Source organism: Polyodon spathula, unplaced genomic scaffold, assembly GCF_017654505.1.
Source record: "Polyodon spathula isolate WHYD16114869_AA unplaced genomic scaffold, ASM1765450v1 scaffolds_871, whole genome shotgun sequence".
NCBI classification, from domain to species: Eukaryota; Metazoa; Chordata; class Actinopteri; order Acipenseriformes; family Polyodontidae; genus Polyodon; species Polyodon spathula.
The window spans coordinates 1-25000 of NW_024472358.1; the positions used below are offsets into that span (position 1 = coordinate 1).

The 25000-nt window shown below is 45.0% G+C and overlaps 2 protein-coding genes across 2 annotated transcripts; one reads left to right on the forward strand and one right to left on the reverse strand.

Moving 5' to 3' along the window:
- Positions 1–1781: 1781 nt before the first annotated feature.
- On the forward strand, positions 1782–6513 carry LOC121309103 (the record flags this gene model as incomplete). Its single annotated transcript, XM_041241982.1, has 4 exons — positions 1782–2170; positions 3654–3794; positions 4492–4643; positions 5850–6513. Coding segments are annotated over 4 exons (714 nt in total), but the record flags the coding sequence as incomplete, so codon positions are not given.
- A 5208-nt stretch (positions 6514–11721) lies between these two features.
- Positions 11722–19924, reverse strand: lmx1al (LIM homeobox transcription factor 1, alpha-like; the record flags this gene model as incomplete). The annotated part of the gene is made up of 6 exons (XM_041241981.1): positions 11722–14695; positions 16058–16216; positions 16814–16928; positions 17364–17441; positions 18184–18341; positions 19692–19924. Coding segments are annotated over 6 exons (901 nt in total), but the record flags the coding sequence as incomplete, so codon positions are not given.
- Positions 19925–25000: the final 5076 nt, after the last annotated feature.

Here is a 25000-nt window from a genome sequence, read left to right on the forward strand (position 1 = left end):
TCAGGATTATTGCCCACATTGTCACACAGGTAACACAGTGATAGCGATCCATGATGTGGTATGGAACAGAAAAGCCAGAGCACTTGTTGTTATGTTTTTTTGTGTTTTTTAAATCGCTCTTCTGCAGTGATTTAGAGGACAGATCTCAAACCCCAGTGCACTATGGCAAACATTTGGAAAAGAGCTTTGAAACAGACTTTAAAGTTCTAAGTGTAAAAAGCTGTCAGGATGTTAACAATTGAAAGAAAAATGACAGGTGTGTTATTTAAACCGTTGTAGCAACACGTGGGGACGTGGAACGCCAGATTTTTCGGAACCCCGCTACTTACTTTTTAACACGTTGTAAGGAAATTGCATAATAGTTTTCAAAGTAGTTTCACCGATTCTAGGTTTTACTATGAGCTTGATCAGCACAGGGGAGCATGGTACAGCACGGGGGAGCAGGGTACAGCACGGGGGAGCAGGGTACAGCACGGGGGAGCAGGGTACAGCACGGGGGAGCATGGTACAGCACGGGGGAGCAGGGTACAGCACGGGGGAGCAGGGTACAGCACGGGGGAGCAGGGTACAGCACGGGGGAGCAGGGTACAGCACGGGGGAGCAGGGTGGTACAGCACGGGGGAGCATGGTACAGCACGGGGGAGCATGGTACAGCACGGGGGAGCATGGTACAGCACGGGGGAGCATGGTACAGCACGGGGGAGCACGGGGGAGCATGGTACAGCACGGGGGAGCAGGGTACAGCACGGGGGAGCAGGGTACAGCACGGGGGAGCAGGGTACAGCACGGGGGAGCAGGGTACAGCACGGGGGAGCAGGGTACAGCACGGGGGAGCAGGGTACAGCACGGGGGAGCAGGGTACAGCACGGGGGAGCAGAGTACAGCACGGGGGAGCAGAGTACAGCACGGGGGAGCAGAGTACAGCACATGATAATGCTGCAGCATGGATCTAAGCAGCGAAGTATACCTTGTTTCTCTGCAGAGGCACAAGCTCTGCGGATCCATTGTTCGGCATGGGGACAACCTTCGCGAAGGTCGCCTTGTTTGGGTCCGGTTCCTGGGTAAACAACAGTCTACAGTTTTAAAAAAGTTGGTTGATAAAACATCACAGATGATTGAATTTGCACAACGCCTTTGATCCAATCATACAGTTACAGAATGCTCACCACTACGCTGGTGAAATTAATCTGTCCTTTCAATTGCTAAAAAACACAGCAACGTGGCACACAGCAGCTGCTGAACCTGTAACAGGATGGGAATAAGACTCTCATTGCATAGCAGTTTGATCCATTGCTGGTGCAGCTATGAGTTTAATCAAACACACCGGAGCTTGTTACCTATACACGGGGGCTGATCAAGCTCCTAGTAAAACCTGGAAACTGCTGTGCATTAGGAGTCTTATTGCCATCCCTGTGCGTAGCAGCCTGTCTAGAGATAAAGATGCAGTTTCTACCATTTTGTTAGCTTTCTGACAGATGAGCTCAGCACTGAACTGGGGCAAAAGCCCTGACGACTGACTGATGCACAAAACGCCCATCACATCTGTATAACACTATAGCTAATGATCCTTTAAAAAAAAAAAAATATATATATATATATATATATATATATAAACGTTTAGTTGTGAAACCCACATCAGCAGCCGGAGACGTGGGGTGGGCGGGTGATTTACAGAAGCCCCCTCTCCCGGTCAGTTAGCGGTGGCCCCACACACAATCCGAACGAACCCCAAATAATAACGATAACGACGATGAGGGTGATGGTGACGTCATCCCACCCACCTTGGAACAGGTAAACCAGCAGTGGGCGTGCACGGACCAGTGCCCCGACAGCGCGGTGAGGACGTGCGCGATCCCGATGGCGGCGAGCGCGATGAAGCCGGCCTCCGGGTACTCGGCGCCGCCGTACACCGCCAGCCACAGGTACAGCCAGGCCGGGTACAGCACCGCCACAAAGGGCAGCACCGTGCCGTGAAGGAGCCGAGGCCGGCGGCGGTACAGCGACACGGCCTGGACCAGCTCGTCTGCGGGCTCCGGGGCCGCGTTATTCCCGGCAGGGACCGTCTTTCTTTGCCCCAGCGCTTCGGCACTGTCTCCTGCCATGTTTACTGCACTACGAGCCCCGGGACTGAGCGGGACAGGCAGGCCGAGCAGCGAACTGCTCCTTCCGCGTACGTAAACACGCCGAGGCCACGCAAGGGCTTGACGTGAGGGGACTTCCGGGCGGGGTCACCGTAGCAACTGTCCGAAGACTACAAAACATATGTTTAGATAATATAATAATAATAATAATAATAATAATAATAATAACAACATGTGCATATTTATGAGGTTTTGTTTGTATTTATTTTTTCAAATAAAGACTAATAAGCACTAGACCTAACTATTTGTAGAGGATGAACCCTTGAATACTGTTGTCTTTTTCTTATTCAGCCAATATATTTATTCTATAAAGCATATTGAGCTATAAACATCTCTCTCTCTCTCTCTCTCTCTCTCTCTCTCTCTCTCTCTCTCTCTCTCTCATATGGAGCTGTTTTTGACTTGTCTGTATTATATTCAATAAAGTATGTATTGATTTTCGCCGTCTAAGGAATAGAGTACATTCTCTAATCATCCAATATTGTTTGACCAAAATGTGCTGTGCCTTTAACAGAGGAAGGGGGGCTTGAACGCGAAACAGACAGCAAATAGAGGAATTCAATCTGCCCTTGACAGACGTTTCGGATAAACCAATCGGAAGTGTTATTCACCCGTGTCGGCTGCAGTTGTGAATAACCTTGGGTTTCAGTGTGTGATCGTGGGCTGGGCAGCGTGAATGCAAGATGTAAGTGGACCCGCAGCTTGCTTTAATTACTGTTTGATTTGCTAAGTTGCTAAAGCATGCATTTCCAACAACACACGCACATCGGCTACAAGAGTGTGCATTGATATAGGCAGGACTATGCGGATCTGTGCTTCGTTTAAAGAAAACATTTGAATATGTTTTATATTTTCAGTAAACAGCATCACAACTAATGTGAAACAATGCATTCGCGTAAGGCTTACCCCTTCCCCTTCCCGGTACAGCAACACGAAAACATGTAATTCCGTCTAACATAAACACATTGAAGCGAAAGCCTTTTAAACTGCGTGCTTCGGTCTTTCTGTTAACATTGCCTTCTAACATTTTAAAGACTTCGTGTCCACTCTCTGTGATAGTTGTGGAGTAGAAGTTGTATTCTAGGAAACTAAGTAAAAAGCCCTCCCACAGCATTAACCTTTAGTTTAAACGAATATGTAAACTTGAGACATTTAAACTGTCTGTTTGCCCGGTGCTGGAAATCTAAACCTATCGTATTCTGAAGGACAAAGCAGCGCCTTAGGAAGCTGTACTGCTATTAAGGGTGTTACGGTGTTTACTGTTATCCCATCCATCTTCCAGCAGTCAATCTCTACACCTCCTTTGCAGTTTTAAGAACCCATTTAGTGATGCCATTATGGGGGTCACAAATAAGCAGAGCTGGTAGCAGCATATGGATTAGGCTGCAGAGAGAGGATTTCAGCTCCACCCCTGTTTAGATAATTTAAATAGACCCCTGTGGGATGTTCCTAGTGCTGGATGAAGTTCATGAATCTCCTGACACCTTTCCTCCTCCCCCCCCCCCTCCCCAGGCAAGCCGCCATGGAAATCACAGCCAAGTACTGCCGCAAGGAGATGGAGGACTATGGGATGTGTGTGGCTTCAAACCCGTCGTCCTGGCAACAGGACTGCCACCAGCTCAAAGTCAAGGTGGCCCATTGCACCTCTTCACAGTGAGTGGAGCCCGTGCGCTTTTCAAAGCCTGCGTGTTCATTTAAGGCACTGTAGCCTTAGGTAGCCCAGAGACTCGCTAGCCTTTCACATCGCTCACTGGGTTAAAAGTGAGGTTAGAAACAGTCAGTTTTAAGATGCACTGTAGCTGGCAGTACATTTAGACAAAGCTTCACTGTGAAGTCTTTATCAATGTGTTATAGCCTACGTTCACACAAAGACCTAATCGTACAGAAACGTTTTGTTGTGTGGAAGCACTGTAAAAGCGAAATGGATTTGGTTGTCTGAGCCCACTGGACATCCATACCATTGTGCACAATTCATTCAATTGACAGACTGTGTTTGGGTGAGACATTTGCCAGAGATGGAAATAAGACTCCCGTTACATAGCGGTTTGATCCATTCCTGAATTTAACAAGACACACCTGAGCTTGTTCGCTATACACTGGGTGCTAATCAAGCTCGTGTTAAAAGGTGGAATGGGTGGAACTGCTATGCAATAAGATTCATATTCCCATCCCTATATGCAAATGCATGCAAACTTTGCTAAGGAGGAAAAGCTTGAAAAGGCTCACAGACACAGAGCAACGGTTCAAGCAACTGCTTTTAGGTGACGTTTTCAAGGAATTGTGCCCAGAAATGGGTCTGACGACCCCAGCTGCACATCTCACCGCTGCTCCCCTCCTCTCTCTCTCTCAGCCCGGTTATCCAGAAGATCCGGTCGGACTGCTCCGAGCCCTTCTCTGCTTTCGAGCAGTGCCTGAAGCTGAACCAGACCTCCGTGGGCAACTGCTCTGAACACATCAGCAAGTTCCTGGCCTGTGCGGAGACTGTGAAGCTGGCCAGCCTAGGTACAAAACCACAGTGCCTAATAGCGATGCATTACAGGGTAACCACACCTCACGAGCCAGCTGTTCCGCTGGTGTTTCCTGCAAAACGTTCTCAGCAGACCTGGAGTCTATTATAATTCCAATTCCAGTAACCTTGCTTGCTGAAATTGCAATTACAATTACAACTCTGTCTTGTTCAATTACAATTACCCAGGTTGCCAAGGTTCAGCTGCAGTTACAGTGTAGTTGAACCCAGGTCTGGTTCTCAGCAGTCTCTTCTTAAATAAGCTACAGAGTGGTTCCTGCTATTGGAGACGCTGCTGTGAAGGCTGACAGGCTGCGCACTTTTCAGGTTTGGTGGTGGAAATACATGAGCAATATTTTTCTTCTAGGACATGCTGAAATGAAACTAGAATGTTTTTTCTTAACGCGCAAAATCGTTTTGCTCACGGATCGGTTAATTATTCATTCCCCTGCCATTCCGAGCCTGCATACAGGTTTTCAGACTCATCCGACAAGGTGTTCAGAAGTTAGGAGCGTCACAAGCTTTCATGCAAGAACATTCAAACATACAAAAACAGAGATCTTGGTTTCCGTTAAATTTCCTGATCTTTAGGATAGACAAAGAGAGGGAGATGTGATACCTTTTGTTGGACTAACTAAACAAAAACGAATCACAAGCTGTCAAGACCTCAAAGATGTCTTCTTCAGCTGAAATAGAGAGATTGAACAGTGGGGATGTGTGTAGCCATCATGAGAAGCCTTCCATTAGAATGCTGTTACCTTGTGATGAAACACTGATGTGGTTGAGGTGTGCACAACATATAGGTCTATATAGTCACTGTAAGTCGCCTTGGACAATGACGTCTGCTAAATAAACAAATAATAATAACATGAAAAAGGCTTTGAATAAGTAACCTTACACTGCACACATCCTACTGCATAAACACTACAGCTGACTGCCATGCCTGGTTAAAAGTGTAGAATAACACGGATGGAAATAACTCCCACTGCATAGCAGTTTGATCCATGCCTGGTTTCACCGAGTTCAGCAAGACACACCTGAGCTCGTTACCTGTACACTTCAGCTAATCAAGCTTGTATTAAAACCTGGAATGGGTGCAACAGCTATGCAGTAGGAGTCTGGATGAATTGTAAATGTGTAATGCTTTGAAAGTGTAAACACTTTAAAGTGTATAACAATTTTAGTGTAACTCTGTTCTCCAGCAGGTGAACCCGTTGCAGTGCCCCATGTCTAGAGCCCCGAACACTACTCTCCTCCTCCGGACACCACAGGCTCTGTTTATCTGTTTTTAATGGAAGAATTTTTACCAAAAAGTGGAAAGAAAATCAATGTCCCATTGTAATACTGGACAAGGGAACCACTGAATTAAAAAAAGACTCTGGATCAATGTTAATCCCAAACTCAGTAATGTCCCTTTAAATGTGTCTATATATATATACACACACACTGTATGATCCTGCAGATGGTTAGAGAATGGACTTTACAAGCCTTTCACGCTGGAGGCTTGAGTTTGAATACAGTCACAAGTTTGAGAACTGTTGGAGAACCTGTTCCCTCATCACCAGTAGCTCGCAGTGTGCTATTCTGGTATAGCTGACTCACAACTCCAGCAGGAATAACATTGAGTCAAGAGGCTGCGTCTGGGCTGAGTGTACACCGTTTAGAATGATTGCAGCTGACAAACATTCCACCAGTCGTACCTGTTGTGTACTTGTGTAGCTACAGAGGTCTCAAAAGCTCATTTAACAAAAAAAAAACTGATTTCTGGTATTTACAATATGATATCCAGCACTACACTAGGTTAAAGGATGTTCTCAGTTTGCTTGCCTTACTCTCAGGAAATCTGTTGCACTTGACCAAGGAAGTGCAACCCTGTCTGAAAGCATGGCTTGTAAACCAAGATTTCTTTAACCTAGCATAGAACCAGATATCGTAATTTGAAAAAAAAAAAAAAATAATCACGTTATTGCATCTAATCGTCTAGTTTCTATCAAGTACAAACAGCGTACTGCATTCTAGTTTTGCAAGGTTTTGTGGGTTTTCTAAATGCCTGGTCTCATTTAAATCTGTCACATTCTGTACAGTGTGAATCTCTTTGAACAATAAAAGTTGCTGTGCTGGTGTTTGGCGTATACTACCTTGTTTCCATGAGCACGGATTGAGCACTAATCCAAGCTGATCCGAGTTCTCCCGCATCCCTCCTGAACCCCCACTGATAGTCTACCCGAGTTGAGGCTGCAGCCATTTGTTTACAAACCCGAAAAGGACAGACGCTGTTGCTTTGCTTCCGATAACCCTAACAATTCTTTGGAGCTTTTTGTTATTAAAGGGGAAGGGTCAGAAAGATCCGGGGCAGCTCTGATTGGCAGGCAATGCGGGTCGGTAAATGAACATGGAAACGCAGTATCAGGGGCAGCAGGGTTTCCAACCCGGGTTGAGCAGTGCGTGGAAACGAGGGATACAGGTTTTTGTAAAGGTGAATTTCTCAACGTAACATCCAAAGATGTAGCCAATAGGGTACATGTCACAGCTTGACTGATCAAAACCACCGGAAGCCTGAGCTGCACACGTATTGCACAAAAATAACTTCAGCGATGGCACAGCTGAATCGCCTCGCAATCTACCCACAGACTTTCATTAAAGTTTGAATGTGCTTGCCTTTCATTAAAGTTTAAATGTGTTTGCCTTTCATGTGTGACTCACTGGATGTGATAGAAAGCAGAAGAGGAGCCGCAAGGAAAAAAGACACTTGAAATTAAAACTGCCTTTGTGACATTTTACTGCAAGAAACGCAGCTCTCCGGGTTTTTTTTTATCCCCCCCCCCCCCATCCGATACTGTAACCTTCTCAGCTCCTGCAAAGCGCTGGTCAGCTGCAGGACACTGCAGGGTCGCAACATCTTAAAGAGAATGATTGGAACACAAGAAAATTCACGAGCGAGAGGAGGCCATTCAGCGCATCAGTCAGTACTCGTCCGGTTCCTAGCAGCTGATTTGATCCTCTCCAAAGTTTGTCAAGGTCGGGTCTTGAAGGATCCCAGTGATTCAGCACAACAGCATGGCTGGGTATCCCTTGGTAACCCCGTTCCACACCCTCACCACTGCCTTGTGTTGTGTTTCCTTTGCTCTGTTCTAAGCTTGTGAAAGCTGAGGGTCAGGACTAGAGGCGGCAGGCAGAGACAGGTGCCAAGAGAACGACTCAATGCTGAAAAACAAAATGTTTTAAACTTTCTCTATAAGAGACGAATTGTGTCTATTCAGATCCTGTCAAGCTGACGGTGTATGTTCAGCCCCAGCGTGCTATACAAGGGTGTAGCAGCCTGATTTAACAGGTGTAATGCATGATATTGACTATGTCAGACACCTGCAGATTTAAAGGGCTGATCGCGCACGGATTCATCCTGGTAAAGGACCTGACTCCAGTCCAAAATTCCTGTAATGCAGGTCAGGTTTACTCCCAGATCACATTACCTACGGCACCGGACAGGGTCTGGGTCAATTCCTGATTTTCGTTCAAATTCCATTTCCAGTTAAAACAATTTCCAATTGCCATTCCCTTTTAATCGTCCAGCACATTTGTCAAGGATCGTCGACTACTAGAGGTTTGGATAACCCGTATACTCCCAGAATGACTAAAGCAAACGGGTTGTGAAACCACCCTTGTAGGGGTAACCTTTCCGAGGTCTCAGCGTGACGGTGTCTACAGGTGTAGAAAAAGAGGGCTGTTTGTGTGTTGCTGGAAATAAGGCTCCTGTGACAGAAGATTCTTCTCTCCCTCGCTGCCTCCCTTCCTGTCAATCAAGCCGGTCTGTAATAAAGCTGTGTTTGGAGAAGCGCTGTTAGGATGTGGTAATCTGCGCTGAGGTGTATCTGTGTGTGTGTGTGTGTGTGTGTGTACCTGTGTTTGTGTTTCTCGCGTGCTCCTCAGTTCCAATTGAAATGTCAGCTTGCCGGCAGAGAAAGCCGTTTTTCATTAAAATAGAGTTTGCTGGATCCCTCCAGGGTCCTGACTTCGAACTGAGCTCTTTCAAACACACTCTCTCTCTCTCTCTCTCTCTCTCTCTCTCTCTCTCTCTCTCTCTCTCTCTCTCTCCAATTCAATTGAGTGTTATTGGCATGAAAGCTTTTAAAATATTAACAAACAGAAATGATAAAACAAGTAAGCAATAACACAAACAGGACAATCCCCTTCCCTCTGAACAATACAACTACAGAACTCCCTGTGGAGAGTCTCGGTTGGGCATTTGTCCCAGTTTTTTGGGGTTATTATTTAGGAGCGGACCCCAGATTTCACTGCCAGAATGGGTTGAATTATACTACGAAAGATTTTTAACCAAATTTTGATTGGGGCTTTGAATGCCTGGCGTGCTTTATCTTTCATGCTTTTACACCCAGATTGTCTGATGCACTAATTGTGAGACCCAGGTATGTATTCTGTTCTTTTGTTGCCAGTTTTCACTCTGCGTTTGTTCTTTGAGTACATTGACTTGATAATGTCATAGACTCTACCCCCTACACCACTTTGAAGGCACTTATATTCCTTTGTGCCAGATTGAATCGAAGGCTTTTTTAAAATCAATAAAGCAGGCAAATATTTGACCTTGTTCTTTTGTTGTTTTACATGTTTGTCGGGTGTAAATATAGTCGGATGAGTGAGGGTTTGGTAAGAATCCAATTTGACTCTTACTCGGGACCGTGTGTTTGGTAAGGAAGACCAGTATCCTGGCGTTAATGATACTGCAGAATATCTTCCATGGATTTCCGCTCACACAGATGACCTGGTAGTTGTTGGGGTCGGATTTGTCTCCACCCTTATAAATCTTGGTTATCAGTCCTTGATTCTAGAGCTCAGGGAAACATCGGCTCTCAAGACCAGGTTCAATGTTTTGAGCAGGGCCTCCTGCTGCTTCGGGCTGCTGTGCTTCATCATTTCATTGCTGATGCTGTCAGGACCGCTGGCTTTTTTGGACTTGAGTTTGCGAGTTTCTCTCGGAGCAGGTTCTTGTAGAGCTGTCCAGCCTGGCAGTAACTGAGGCGTAGTTCCTCATTGTGGGGCTCACTGTGTTTTTTATTAGCTAGCTATCTGAGGTTCTTTCTAGCAGACGCACGTTGGTTATCAAACCAGATTTCCTTTTGTTTGTACCTTTTGTAGTGAAAGTTTTTATTTCAAATGTTTCATTTCATTTTTTGATTGCTGCGTTTAATCCAATTTTATTAGGCTCATGTTCTGTAGTCTGAAAATTGTTTAACGTGTTTTCAATCTCTGGGCAGCTCATATGGTGTTTAAATTCCTCTGTACAGCTTTCAGTTAATTTCAAACAGGGTTTGAGTTGAAATAATTTCTTGGGGGGGTGTTTCTTGTTCATGGATGTTTTGTGTTGATTGTTTTAGGTATAGTGTTATTTGATTGGGGTCAGATAAGGGTGTTTGTTGCCTGACTATAAAATAATGTATTAATTCTGTGTCTATGTCACTTATGGTATAGTCTACCACACTGCTACCTAGAGCCGAGCTGTATGTGACTCTCCTTGCGAGTCCCCTCTGTCCTGCCATTAAAGAGGTACTGGCCCAGGTCTTTACAGAGCTGCAGGACCTGCTTCCCTCTCTTGTTCACCACACTGTCGTGGCTTTGTCTTTGGGAGGTGACAGGTGTGTGGTACAGAGAGGCGCTCCCCGCTATGTGGGTGGCTCCCTCTGTGCTGATGAAGTCGATCTCTCTGCCAGTCCTGGGATTGAGATCTCCACACAGCAGCTCAGAGCCCAGGGTCTGGAAATGTGAAAGTATTCCTCTTTGTAGAAGGGGGAGTCTGAGGGTGGCAGATAAACCGCACACGTGTATGTGTCACTTTGCTGTTGGAACAGTACACCTTTAATTTTTATTCAAAAATAGTTTTCTGGCTCAGGACTGTGTATTTTCTTGTGTGTGTGTGTCTTTCTGTCTGTGTGCATATTCTTGTGTGTGTCTGTCTGTCTGTGAGTGTGTATGTTCTTGTGTGTGTGTGTGTGTGTGTGTGTCTGTCTGTCTCTCTGTGAGTGTATGTCTGTCTGTGAGTGTGTATGTTCTTGTGTCTGTCTGTCTGTCTGTGAGTGTGTATGTTCTTGTGTCTGTCTGTCTGTCTGTGAGTGTGAGTGTTCCTGCGTGTCTGTGTGTCTGTCTGTGAGTGTGGGCAGCCTTTTACGTTCCCATTTCTCTGGAGCAGTTCTGCCCTCCCTGAGCTCCAGTAAATATTAATCCCAGGAATGCTGCCCTATCGCTCTATCTTCACTGCTCATTAAGCTGCCTCCTCAGAGCCAGTGAGCGGTGGAGGGGAGGTGCTGAGTTATGAGGACACGGCACACCAGGAAACCCACCCCTTTACTGGATGAAATATGAAAGAGATCGACCCTGCATGAGTGAATCCAGCAAGGCTCTCCCAAGGGTCTGTTTCACACCAGTGACTGCACAGCGTGACTCATCTGTCTGTTCATTCCTTTGATTTTCACATGTGTAACGGGCAGTGTTGTGTGCTGCACCTACAGATTTTGTCCCCAGTCAGTGAGACGAGAGGAGGTTAAAAGCCCCAGAATCACCAACGCCGACCAGCCCGGATCTTCTGCACAGCGGTTAAGACCCTCGCTTGCAACAGGCGTCTTTGCTTTAAGTGAAATGTGAGAAACTAGAGGAAATTAACAACTCGGTTATATAATAAAGTTCAGCCGACTGTACAGAAAAGACTGTGGCGCTCTCTTGGTTTGTAAGTGAGTAGAAACCCTCAAAGGAATGACAGCCTTATCATGTGCAGCTGGGTGAACATATTGCTCCATGCAGCTAGTTGAACTGGGACCGCTTTGTACAGTACTGTGCTTGCTAACATTCACTCCAATGTGGGCTCTTGTCATGCCCTAAACAAGGGTAAGGTGGCTGCAGCCTGGGACGCGGACGAACTGACAAATCAGTTTGGAAAACTGTGCATTAATGTCATGGTCTGATCTGTGTTGCAGGATTATCATAGGATCAAGGTTCATTTTATACAGGGTCACATTTCCATACCTCAGCTTGTACAGTCGAGATCAATAAATCAACCGGACTGCAATGTGATAAATACATTTTTAAGGGTTACAGCATTTGCTTAATTCACTTGTGTATTCATTTGAAAAACTAAACAAAACAAGAAAACTATACAGAATTAAAAATGTACACGTCACCTGAATTAAAACAGTACACTAGCAACACACGTCATCGTTGAGTTACACCAGCTATTTGGACAGCAAGCGAAAAAAACTTCACAACATGTCAACATAAATATCAGTATTAACTCACACACAGTAAAAATACAAAATACTTACAAGGTCTTTCATTTTTTTTTTTTTTTAAGATTTTTTGAAAAGAATTATTATCAAGACGGGGACAAACGATCACAATTATTTTACATTTTCTTTTTTTTTTTCTTTCTGCAATTCACAGGATCAGCTGGCAACTGCAGCGCCCCCTTTACTCTCAAACATTACTCACGGCCGCTGTTATAACAAGGTATGACTTCCAGGCTTACTCAATTCCAGCAGTCATGTTTCAGGGTCTTGGCTTGGATATGCAGGATGCATTTGGTCAGCTGCTGGTCAAAAGCAAAGAATACTTTTTAAAATATATATATGGCATTAAGTAGAAAAGGTTTCATGAATAACCATTGAAAAGGAGAGGGCTACCTGTTCTATAATTCTGTAAACTGGTTTATACTATTACCAGTAATGACACAGTAAGCCTCTATTATCTGAACTAACGGGTGTCTACAAAGGAGCCTTATTCGGAGGATCGAGATATAATTAGCAGTAAACAGGCCAGAGTTCAAATTGATTTCAAGGAGCACGAAATTCAAAATGAACGAAATGCCTCAACAAGGAATCAACTTTGAGAGATGCTGGAACGGGAAAAACGGGAGAAATTGTTCGAGTTCAGATAATGGAGGGGCTGCTGTAACCGGGGAATTAGAACACATCTCTGCTAGTTTTCCTATTGGCCGCTAGACCAGCCACCACAGTGCAGGGTTAAAGCAACTAGATCCATTGAACAAGAATGAATGTCATTGTAGGCAACAGACACTGTAAAATTATACAACGACAAACATTGAATTAACTGGCTATTATTATTATTATTATTATTATTTATTATTATTATTATTATTATTATTATTATTAATAAACCAGTATAACCGATTGGAAACCTGTGCAAAAACTTTTCCATCACCAGTGCTGAACAAATGAAAACCTGATACCATTTTTGGCCACACAGTGGCACTGTGTGCTATGCAAAGAAGACAGTGTAGCAGTTAGGGTTTAAATGTTTCTGTTCCTGTCCTCCATTAGTCAGACCCAACGAACTTTCTTTCGTTTTCGTGTCTAATGTGTTTTCTGGTTACACTTGGCATGTCTTGTGATTACCCTTAACTGCACTGCACCAAAAAACAGTCCTTAAACAGTCTCTAAAGATTTGTAAAGAGGGCCCGTGGACACTGTAGTCTCCGATTCCACTGCAACAGTCAGGAGTAGCTTGAAATCCACTCCCCCACTCCCTCCAGCTGCTGTGTGAGGAGAGTAAAACCTGGAGTGGCTCAAGTCACAGAGGAACAGGAACTGGCATGGGGAATGACATCACAATGACAGGAGGCGGTCTCAGCAATCCGATTGGTCCATTGGCGTGAGTTATTCAGCTGCAGGTAATGCACCCTTTCTTTCTTCTGACCTCTTTATGGTTCATTTTCGGCGACACTCTGAGTCGGCAGCCCAGAACTCCTCGCAATTCAGTGAAAACAGGGGAGGACAAAGCTGCCCCTTCCACTCCGGGTCTTTGTTCCAACCCTGTTTTAAATTGTTTAATTGAACCAGGTAAACCGCAATCCAGACCCTGAAGTAAGTAATTAGCTAATGTTACCTGTTAAACCTGAAGTGGAATGGCCCTCCAGGACCGTGATTGAAAACTCATTGAAATGACAATGCGAGTCCAGTCCAGAAGTCCAGAATATTATGATAAAACCCAGACCCTGCTGGACTTTAACCACCAGAACACTGGCTCTCCAATCCACTCACAGAACAAGAAAGGGAAGACCAGTCCAAGCTGCCTTACTCCGTCCACAAAGGGTTAAAATAAAACCTTTCTGAGAGAGCTCGCTCTCCCCTCGCCTGACTGCTTTAAACAGAACATGAAACAGAATCGCCGGAGGGATCCGTCATCGCACAGGTTATTAAAGAGAGGAGGAGGGAGGAGGGAGGAGGGGGGAGGGGGTGGTGTGGGACGTGCCCCCCTTCTCTCACCAACGCTCTGAGGGTCAGGACAGGGCAAGAGAAAAAAGAAAACATCTCAACCTGGTCAGTGGTTTGTGGACCAGCAGACAGATGAGAAGTCAATGTTTTTTTCAGAATATTAAAACAGCAAAAACATCCAGACAGCAGCCCCTCAGGGGAATGCCCAACGTTCGTTCAAGTCTTCTTTACGTTACAAATATGAGCACGTAGCTGTTGTTTTATCAAAGGAAAAACGACCCCTCTAAAAAATTCCAAACCAGGAATAAATGACATTTCATCTGAGAGGCTTGTGGTTTGAAGTTTCCAGTTTTATAATCAAGGCAGAGAAACTTGACAGCCCACAGTTTAATTTTCTTTAGCTGTTGGAACCTGTCCTTGTTGCTTTTTACCAGCACCATCAACAGCTTTGCTGGGAACATCACATTTTTCCAGGACATTATAATTGGTGTTCTTTTTTCCCTTTGAGCTAAATAACAATACGTAACAAACAAAAACAAAGGGCTGTGCTGGGATGGCCCACATCTCTTGGTCTTTATTTTAAAAGCTGCCGTTTTGATAAATAGAATACCCAGATCCCCCGACCCAGTCTCCAGGCCTCAGCGCTTCCTGGGCAGGTCAGGAAGTGAAGTAGGAGCTCTGCATGGAGTATAGCCGGTCAATGGGGTTTCCCACCCGGCCCTGCAGGAGCCCCGTGTCCGCCGTTGCTAGGAGACAGTCTCCCAGGTGACCCAGGCTTCCGTCACTGTCCAGGTCGTGGAACACTGCCTCAGAATCTGAACGAGAGAGAGGGGGGTGGGGGGAGGAGAGAAAGAAGGGGAGGCATTGAGACCTACTCAAACCATCTTTATATCACCTTCGGTCATGATTTTTTATGAAAAGATTTGAAATTTTAAGGGTGAACTCTATGGAGTTCGAGAAGCCTCCCTGACGAAGCTTCGAAAAAAAACATATATGCATTATTAGACAAATAGAAAGTCAGGAAAGCTAACATGGTGCAGGTATACACACAGCGCATCATGAGCGCTCCTACAGGACTCTAGTTATTCCATGAACAGTCCTCAGTAAAGCCTCTTCCTTCTAAAAGTTTCCCCGGGTAGATCTGCACAGTAATTCTGCAGCCTGCCATGCCTTACACTATCCAGTAAGTCATTCAGCACACTTTACTATAAGTTTCAGTACCCTCTACACGCTGAATTTCCACCACGGCACAGGGCAGTAAACGTCTATAAGGGGGCCTGCGTCAGTGTCACAGTTACAGGTTTCTTTTTAATTGTATTGAATGATCGTTTTACATTCATTTATACAGTAGTTTAACCCTAGTGCTATGTCGTTGTGTTACCAGACAGAAAGTTTGTTTTCATGAAGTCATTTCGTTTTACCACATCACTTGGGAGCAGAATGGCAACGATGGTTACAGAGACCCTGTCAGGCTCAGAAAATCGCTCTGGAGAGCCCTCTAGCTATATGGAACAAGGGGACCTGACACAGTGTTATAGGACAGCTGAAAGTTTGTGGAGCAGCTACAGTGAGGAGCGTGCGATTATAATGCGAGAACTGTGCGGTTAAATTGTCATTGTGCGGTGATAATCTTAACAACTGCTATTTAAATAAAACTCGGCTCAAGCAAGGAACAGACCACAATCTTCCCAAACAATTTCCTTCTCCCTGCCTTATAGAAAAGGATGGGTTCCTAGATCACTCTGCAGATATAAAAACTTTCAGAAAAACTATAGAAAGTCTTGCTGATCCCATGTGAGGAATTCAGGACCATCTACATGAGGAGAGACGCACTAAATAATATATTAGTAAGAGCAAGGCTTCCACAAGATTCTCCTAACATATTACAGCACGAAATATAATAAAATATAGGCTCTTGGGTTTAATAAAATATAGGCTCTTGGGCTGTATATTGATTTGAAGCTATTCGTACAATTCAAGGAATCTAACAGAGGGATCCTCTCTAATGAAAGAATCCTTATACTTGCTCCCCTGTCTGATCTTTATGCCAGTTTTCTTGGAATTAAAATTGAACTACAATTCCATGCAGCTAGATTTGAAAGACCGGAAGAAGGCAGACCCTAAGGTTTAGGCAGTGCCCCTCTGCTCAAACCCTCTCCTGGACCCCCCCTCCTCACCGTAGGGGTGCAGGTGGTCTCCGGGCATCTGTGGGGGGGTGAGCCCCTGCCGGTACGAGTCGCTGCCATAGATATTCTGATCGAGGGCGAGGAGCTGCTGCCGGGGCATCGTGGGATACGGGACCATGAGGCCGTCGAGCCCGTGGACACTGGAGCCGTCTGAGAGACACGAGGGAGAGGAGGTCAGGGAAGAGCCGCTGTCTGTCTGTCTGTCTGCAGTGCCACTGTCTGTGCCTCTGTGCCTGCATTGCTAATGAACTGTCCTTGTCTGTCTGCATTGCTATTGTAGTGCTGCTGTCTATCTGCAGTGCTATTGTAGTGCTGCTGTCTGTCTGCATTGCTATTGTAGTGCTGCTGTCTGTCTGCATTGCTATTGTAGTGCTGCTGTCTGTCTGCATTGCTATTGTAGTGCTGCTGTCTGTCTGCATTGCTATTGTAGTGCTGCTGTCTGTCTGCATTGCTATTGTAGTGCCCCTGTCTGTCTGCATTGCTATTGTAGTGCTATTGTAGCTGTCTGTCTGCATTGCTATTGTAGTGCTGCTGTCTGTCTGCATTGCTATTGTAGTGCTGCTGTCTGTCTGCATTGCTATTGTAGTGCTACTGTCTGTCTGCAGTGCTATTGTAGTGCCCCTGTCTGTCTGCAGTGCTATTGTAGTGCCCCTGTCTGTCTGCATTGCTATTGTAGTGCTGCTGTCTGTCTGCATTGCTATTGTAGTGCCCCTGTCTGTCCTCACGGTGAAGCTGTGTGCTCCGTACCTTCACTGTCCTCGTTGCTCTGCCGGCCCCCCCTGCTTGGCCCTCTCCTTGGGGCCCCCAGCTGCTCCTGCTCCTGCTGTTGCTGCTGCTGCTGTCGGCGAGCGATCTTCTTCATCTGCAATCCCAGAGAGACACGTCATCATCCTCCTCCTCCAGCTGCTCCTGCTCCTGCTGTTGCTGCTCTGCTGTCGGCGAGCGATCTTCTTCATCTGCAATCCCAGAGAGACACGTCCTCCTCCTCCTCCTCATCATCATTACCATCATCATCACCACACAACCACAGAGAACCTTAAACACCTTGTACTGAACTGGCACGCGCAAACCACACGGTTCAAAGAGGAGCGTCTTAACTAAAGAGCCAGTGGAGAGGCAAGTGTGTGTCTTATGCGGATGTCAGTGTTATTGAGTCATCAGCCGCTTGGAGGAGATCCACTACAACCCAATCATGAAATCCTGTATGGCTGCCAAAGCAGTTTCTTCAGCTGGCATCTTACAGCAAACACAAGCTGTCTGTTATTTTTGCACAGTGCTGCTCGAGCACTGGACTCACCTTGGCTCTCTGGTTCTGGAACCAGACCTGCACCACCCTCACTGTTAGCCCCGTCTCCGCTGCCAGCGTCTCTCGAACCTGCAGCCAGACACACAGAGCCAGTGATAAAGCATGCATTTTACACAGGCACTCCACGGATATGTATTTGTAAAAACTCATGCCTGGTAAAAGGCAGCAGTGTGCACATGTATTAAGATTTATCATTTATATCCTTTACATATCTGCCTGCATGAAAACCTCTGGGTGTGAGAATTTACATTTTCAACCAGTAATCAGTGATACAGAAACAATAGGCACTCATGTGAAAATGTTAGACTGCTTTGTACGTTAATTAGGCATCTTAAATCTGAAAGGAACTGCGTGTGTGGCCAATTAAAGTAATCGATTAAATCTCTAATTTGCTTGTTTTGTCAAATTTGCAGGATTTCCAGTTCCAGTGGTTTGACTTCATATGCACAACAAATCAAAACCACAGAAGCAAGGGGGTGCTCTAATAAACGTGCACACTGCTGTATATAAATGCATATTTTTTGATCGAGTCTGCTGGCCATGCCATTGCGTTTGCACAGACAGTCTGTCTGCGTTGCCCCTGCGTTAGCACAACAAAGTGTAATAAATCACAGCGAAAGCGTGGTGAAGCGCTGGTAAGCACTGTAAAGCTCCCAGGTGTATGGCATAGTAAAATAAAAAGCATTTCAAACTATGGTAAATGCATTATATAGCCATGGAAACTAACTACACCTTCTTAAAAGAGGACCCGAAACAAACTCGAATGTATAAAAACGCAGTGTGGTCTTCTCATCTCAATGGGGTACCCTACCTTCCGGCAGGGTTTGGAGGACACCTCGAACGAGGCTTTGAACGCACGTCGCTGCTGGGTGGTCAGGATGGTCCGGGGTCTCTTCGAACGCTTGTGGTCCTTGCTGTCCTCGCCCCCTTTCCCCTGCTCGTGACCTCCCCCCTCCTCGTCGCTCTTCACTGCCCATAGAAGAACACACACACACACACACACACACGCACAGGCACAGGGATTAGGATCTGTCTGCTGTCTTCACACGGTTCAGTCATTCTGACTCGTCTACACAGGGATTTGGAATCGACCTGTCCGGTTTCTGTGACCCTTTTCAGTCTGGATTATGCTGGTGACCGATCACTGTTATATCTCCATTGAACGCGTGGAATGAAAATGCATTGGTAATCATATGAAAGAAAATCTGACTGTTAAACCAGTGTGCTGGAGGTGACATTGGCACAAGCAGAGTTGCTAAGGCAACTCCACTTGGCATTAGGCTAAGAATGTTGCATGATAATCCAATGGAAGGAATGTATGGAGAAGGAGAAATATAATAAACAATTAACCACAGTAACCTTGTAAAAGAGAGTAGTTAATGGTTGGCTGCACCTGAGTGGAGTGACAGCTGAATAACTCATTTCTATTATAATTAGTAAGATAACAGAAAGAAACAGTAGTCACGTATGCTCTGAGCTGTTAGAGTATAAATAGCAGGCATAGACAGAGAAGATCCCAGTACCTCCAGATCATCAGGACCATCTGTGCAGCCTCTGAGGCTCTCTCTCTCCAGGGGAGGTAACTTGATCAATTGCCTGGCTCTCTTATTACTAGTGGCACGTATTGCATCTAAACAATAAAGTTCAGTGTAGAATGTATTGTGTATTTAGACCTAATACAATTTGAAACATGGTCTGGTCTCATCCTTACAGCGTAACAAAGCAGTTCATTCCATGTTTACATGAATTTTATATACATTACAAACAGACTGGGTTGTACTGTTTTATTTCACTTTGGCGTATTGTCATTTATTGTATGAATTGTACTATGCTGTTACATAAATATAGATAAATGAATGCATCCTGGGGTCGATTGCATTAAAGCGTTTTAGTTTAAACACCTAACTGGTCTTAATGCGGTCAGACTAGTCTAATACAAGTTCGCCAGTTGAGTATAATGTTAGCCTCCTCTCGCGGTCTTGGTCTGTTGCTATAATAACTTCCAGACAAATTACGGCTTCCTATCTTGTGCTTTTCCGCTATGAGCATTGTCTGAGGAAAGAATGAGTTTTTAAGCCCGCGAATGCCCTGAGGGTTTGGCTAGGTAAGACTTGGGTAGAAACACTGAAAGTTTAAATGACAAATGTTTCAACTGGAAGTCTCTCTGCGATCGCCAGCAGCGCCTGCAATGGTCTAGGTCCCTGATGCGTGGTACCCAAGCATGTCTTTGACATCAATTTCTTTTAGTGTGGCATTGCATCAGAAACATACGGTATAGCAGAGTGGCCCAAGCCAAGGGTGCGCATCTCAGTCCCGTACCTGACTCTGTCGGGGTGGGGCTGATGGCGCTCAGCATCTCCCTCTCCTTCTCGTAGTCCCCCCGGCACAGCAGCTGCCCCTCCTTCAGCACGAACTCGTCCCCACGCTGCAGCCGCCGCTCGCACTCACAGCAGCAGAAGCAGTTGACGTGATAGACGTGCTCCAGCACACGCATGATGAACTCCGAGGGGCTCACCACCTTCAGACAGCTGCTGCACTTCGTGATGAAGAGCCTGCCAGGAAAGACACATGGGTAAATAACACAGACACACACACACACACACACACACACACACACACACACACACACACACAGGTAAATAACACAGACACACACACACAAACTGTACTATATACTGTGCTGCATTTATATATACAGAAATGAACTTGCTCTTTTGTCACATTCTCATATTCTTCTGTAAAGTTACTACTACCCTATTCACACGATCGTCACATCATCGTGACTGTGAATGGCAATCCTGGGGGTAAACAAGCATTATTGAGGTGGTGTGGATAGCTGATAGGATAAGACACATCAAGTATCAAAAACATGCTCAACATGCTTATGAAATATGAGCTCCGATGGCAGGCTAATGATAGACACACACACACACACACACACACACACACACACACACATGCGTGGCATATCAATTGCCTGCTTATTAACATGCCACTAACTCCAGCAAATAATTGCATATGAATTAAACACTTATTTGTGACCCTCACAATAAAGCGTTACCACACTGTTCTTCCCCTATAATATCCTATTACACAGTTATGACCGGCATTCCCTGCAGAATGAGCTCTCCTGCATAGATCTTACACTTTGTGTAGTGCGGTGCCCCTGACACTAGATGGCGCCACCACCTTTAAATGGTCTGATTGAGATTTAACAGTTTGGCAGCCTGGCCCATACCAAGCAGTGATGAGGATTACACACCTCCTAAAATCAGGACACACACACACACACATGCACACACACACACACACACACACACACACACACACAGCAGCTGCAGCAACATTAATATCATGGTTAAAAAACGCAGTCTGCAAAACAGAGCAATATGAAAGGCCTGTAGGAGAATAGCAACGTCAGAATAATTTGTGAGAAAATATATCGGTGTGGACAGACAGACGGTGCCCCTCCTGGTTTTTATTCCAACTGTACCAAAAATTACTTAATTGGACACATTAAGTGCTTATTAGAAGCTTAATTGGTCCAATTAAGTAATTTAGGGTACAGTTGGAACAAAAACCAGACGGGACACTAGCCCTCCAGGTCCAGGACTGGAGACCCCTGGTCTAGATTAATTTTACATACCTGATATGTTTCAATGAGAATAGCTATTAGATGTTAGATACAGATTCTGTGCTGTCCTGGGGTCAGGTTCTGGATCAGAGCGATTCTGTGGTTTGATTCGAACGAATGCAAAATAAATAAAAAAATTCTACTGTATATTCCGCAGCCCGACTATAAAAAAAGTAATTCCCAGCTAGATCACTCAACACTTGTTCTGTAAATGTGTGTATTCAGTAAAGTTTTCTAAAGCAGGGGAGTGTACAGGGAGGCATGCTAAAATATAGGGAAGCATCTTCAAAGCATTGATAACTAAAACTAACTTGACAAGTAAGAAATGAAAAGGAATGATTCTGCTCATGCTAATCTCTCTTTTCCCCTCTATCTCTGTCTTTCTCTCTTTCCCCTCTCTCTTGCTCTTTCTCTCGCTCTCTCCCCCTCTCCCTTCTCTTTCTCCTTCTCTCTCTCTCTGAGCTGTCATCATCTCCTCAAAGCGCTCGACAAGTGAAAGCAATAAAGTGGGGATTAATTAGGATTGTTGGTTAAACACCACAGAGCCAAGCCAGCCGGCACAAACTCATAACCAGGGATTGGAGACATCATGGGGTTAATCCCTCTCCCCAATACACAAACACTCCGGGGATTACAGGAGGAGGGGGTACACAGCACCCCGAGAAAACACCCACACACCAGTGACTGATTGGAGAGTGGTACAGGGAGCGAGCTTTTAATTAAACACAAGAGGAACATCCCTTAAACAAACAGGTTGCTGTTATTTTTCTCATGCAAATTCCCATAGTTTACCACGGAGCGAAGAGCGATAACTCTTAAGAAAGTTGGTCCATGCGTGGTCATTTTTCACATGTTTATAATGTGTATTTAGTGCAGTTACCAATGGTTTGCCATGCTTTCTTAATATGCTTCACCTTTACAATGCTAACCTATGCTTTACCATGCTTTGTTTGTTCTTTATTGCACTGTGCTATGCCTTTAGTGGTAAGTTTTTCTAAGGGAAGCACTTTGGTTATTAATCATTATTATTACTACTATGACTACACCAGGGCTGAAACTTGGTAAGGATCCGACAATTAGGCAGATTTAAATTTAATACGATAATCTTTTGCTTGTCAAGTCTGGGAAGCATCTGCCGTTTTTTTAATCTTTCATCCTCATAATAATTCCATCTGTCAGAGGAGAAATAGAAACGGATCCTCTCTCACTGCCCGGGCACAGAGACTGCGACTCTGGTCACCCTGCCCAACGATAAAGAGAGAGAGAGAGAGAGAACGCTGGAGGAAACTCAATATATCTACCACTGCTGCCTAGGACTTGTTGAGCCAAGAGCTGAGAGACTGGAGACTCAAAGAATGGTGTGCTTTTTAAAGGTACCTCCTCTACAGGTCTGGGTTTGAATATGGGTGCTCAGGTCACATGTGTACTGAGTTTGCTAGTCCCAGCCTAGCCTCCAGACTGTCAGGTGTTAGCGTTTTGCATTGCAACAGCACCACACAACTGAATGCTGGCCAAGCACGTTTCAAGGTTGCAGTTTTTTTTTCTGATAAAGAGGAATGCACAGAACTGGCTGAACGATGCCGAATCAGTAAGATGCAACAGAACGCCCAGGGATTTATGACGGAGTCAAATGTCTTCTTTTGCATCGATAAAATAAGGCAAAAAAAAAAAAAGTAAGATTTTGCTCCTCTGCCGTGCATTTCTCAAAAGAATCTCTTTGGCATTGATCTATACAGTAGTGTTCAAAAGTTTAGCAAGTGATTTACAGCAAGACTAGGGCTGGGGATTATAGTGCCCGTGTCTCCTCACTCAGACCCCTTCCTTACTAAACGCCCTGATATCTCTAAATAGAGAACCATCTCCTCATTACAAATAATATTTTAATGAGCACGTAGAACGGTCCCCCAAAATGTTCTCCTTTTTCTAGGAAAGCAGCACAGCTGGAGATGGGAAGTTTGTTGGCTGATATTCACTCAGACTCCTCGTCCACTCAATATCTTTTAATCCATCTCAGAAATTCAGGGGAACCCTAAATATGATTCATTTACTAACAATGCTGAAAGAGTAGACGATTATCTATTCCGAGATACCAGAGAGACATTGGCAAGCCAATCCCCAGCCCGAGTCTTACTGGAAATCATTCCCTACTCTAGATATGTTTGCATTTATTTTCATCTGACTGAGCACATGGCAATAAAGTCAAATAAAAAAAAAAAACTGCTTATGCAGAGTATTTAACTTTTTTTAAAAAGGCTCATTTATAAAAGCTTTGATGGCTAAATCCTTTAGACTATTTTGTTTTTGGGTTTAAAAAAAAAAAAGCCTTGGCAAGATTATTAGCAAGTGAGGTCAAACATTTTGGTTGGGGTTCATTTTATTTTCCATTGAAAACAAAAAAATGTGCAGCACAGCGAAAGTGAAACACATCAAATGAAATAAAATGTTTAATAACAATGAGAGTGCTGACTTAGCCCCCTGACTCCCTGGGATCGCTCGGTGCGTTTGGTCTTTGATTACCCTGGAGGAAGTCTCCAGCCTCTTCCCAGAACTTGGCTGAACGAGGCAGGAATTCTGATAAGGAGGTGAGTGAGAGGAGCCACGAGCAGGGCCCTGCCAAGTCTGCTCCTGGTGCCCAGGTGTGAGCACGAAGACACAGGAATTACAAAATGAAATGAGAAGCAGGCTGAACACACAGGGATCTACTTCACTGATCTGAGAAGTCAATCTAATTTACCATAGTTTGACATGTTTTTTAATACGCTTTACAGCACCTCTCTGTGCTTTATACCACTTTGCTAAACTTTCATAAGGGAGTGATTGAAAGGCCAGTTTTTAAGTAAGCTTCAATATAATCCCTCACACATGCTGCTGTAATGGGAGTGAATCTACAGTGTGATAGCAGCCATCTTAAACAGGCTTCCCCCTCTTTGGAAAACCAGAGATCTACTGGGCAGAAGAGAAAAAATGACTCGCTGGACGAGTTCAGAACATTTTTGAAAGCTTCCGTCATTATTTTGCCTTTAAAGCCAACTGCCCTCGTGATATTTGGAGGAGGACGTGCCCAGGTCGCTCTAGACACAACACTCATGCTGTGGCCGTGGTTCATCAGCCTCGCCCGGTAATGCTGACTGATTTATTCAGCTCTCAGATCAACCCTTCTCTCTTATTAGCAGCCGCCCTTACACGAACAACAATGATTAACTAATGATTTGTTGCACGGCTGATAGTGGACTCAAAGCGGCCGCTAAATGATGCTGTTATTATTGCTGAGCACCACAGGAGGGAAATATAAAGAGATGAAAAGATTTAGGGGTGGGCGGGTTGATTTCGATCCTCACCGACCGTGCAGTCTGTACCAAGGTGGACAAAACAGATGCAGAAAAAAAGTATCAGTTATAATATAACTTCACAGCACACTTGGCGCATTACCCCTTGGTGTATTACCTTGAAGCCAAGATACCTCTGTGGTACCAGTGCAGCAGCCTCGCCCCATTGGAGCTGCCATTGCAGAGAAGAGCACTGAATTATCTGCCGTGGCTGTTTCATCATGGCTTGAAAGCCATCATGACCCCATTGGTATGTCAAAACATGATGTTACTGTGGGGCCATTCTGCCAACGGCAGCCCATCCCATTGCAGCTTGTGCTACCATTGCTCCTGAGCGCACAAAACCATTGCATTGCTGTTGAAAAGCATACAGGAATGACGTAGTTAGCATACTGTGATCCTGTTCTATAATTGCAGCCTCTTTGTAGTTGGACTACCGTTGTCCCTCAGCACAGTACCCATTGCATTACTATTGACCTGCCGCTATCTGCTTTAATTGCCATTGAAAACCATTTGAGAGGGCTATAGTTAGCATACTTGAATACCATTCTACCAATGGCAGCCTCATCCCAATGCAGCAGCCATTGTGCTACCATTGCCCCTCAGCACTGTACCCATTGCATTGCCATTGAAGTGTCACTGTCTGCCTGCATTGCCATTGAAGTGTC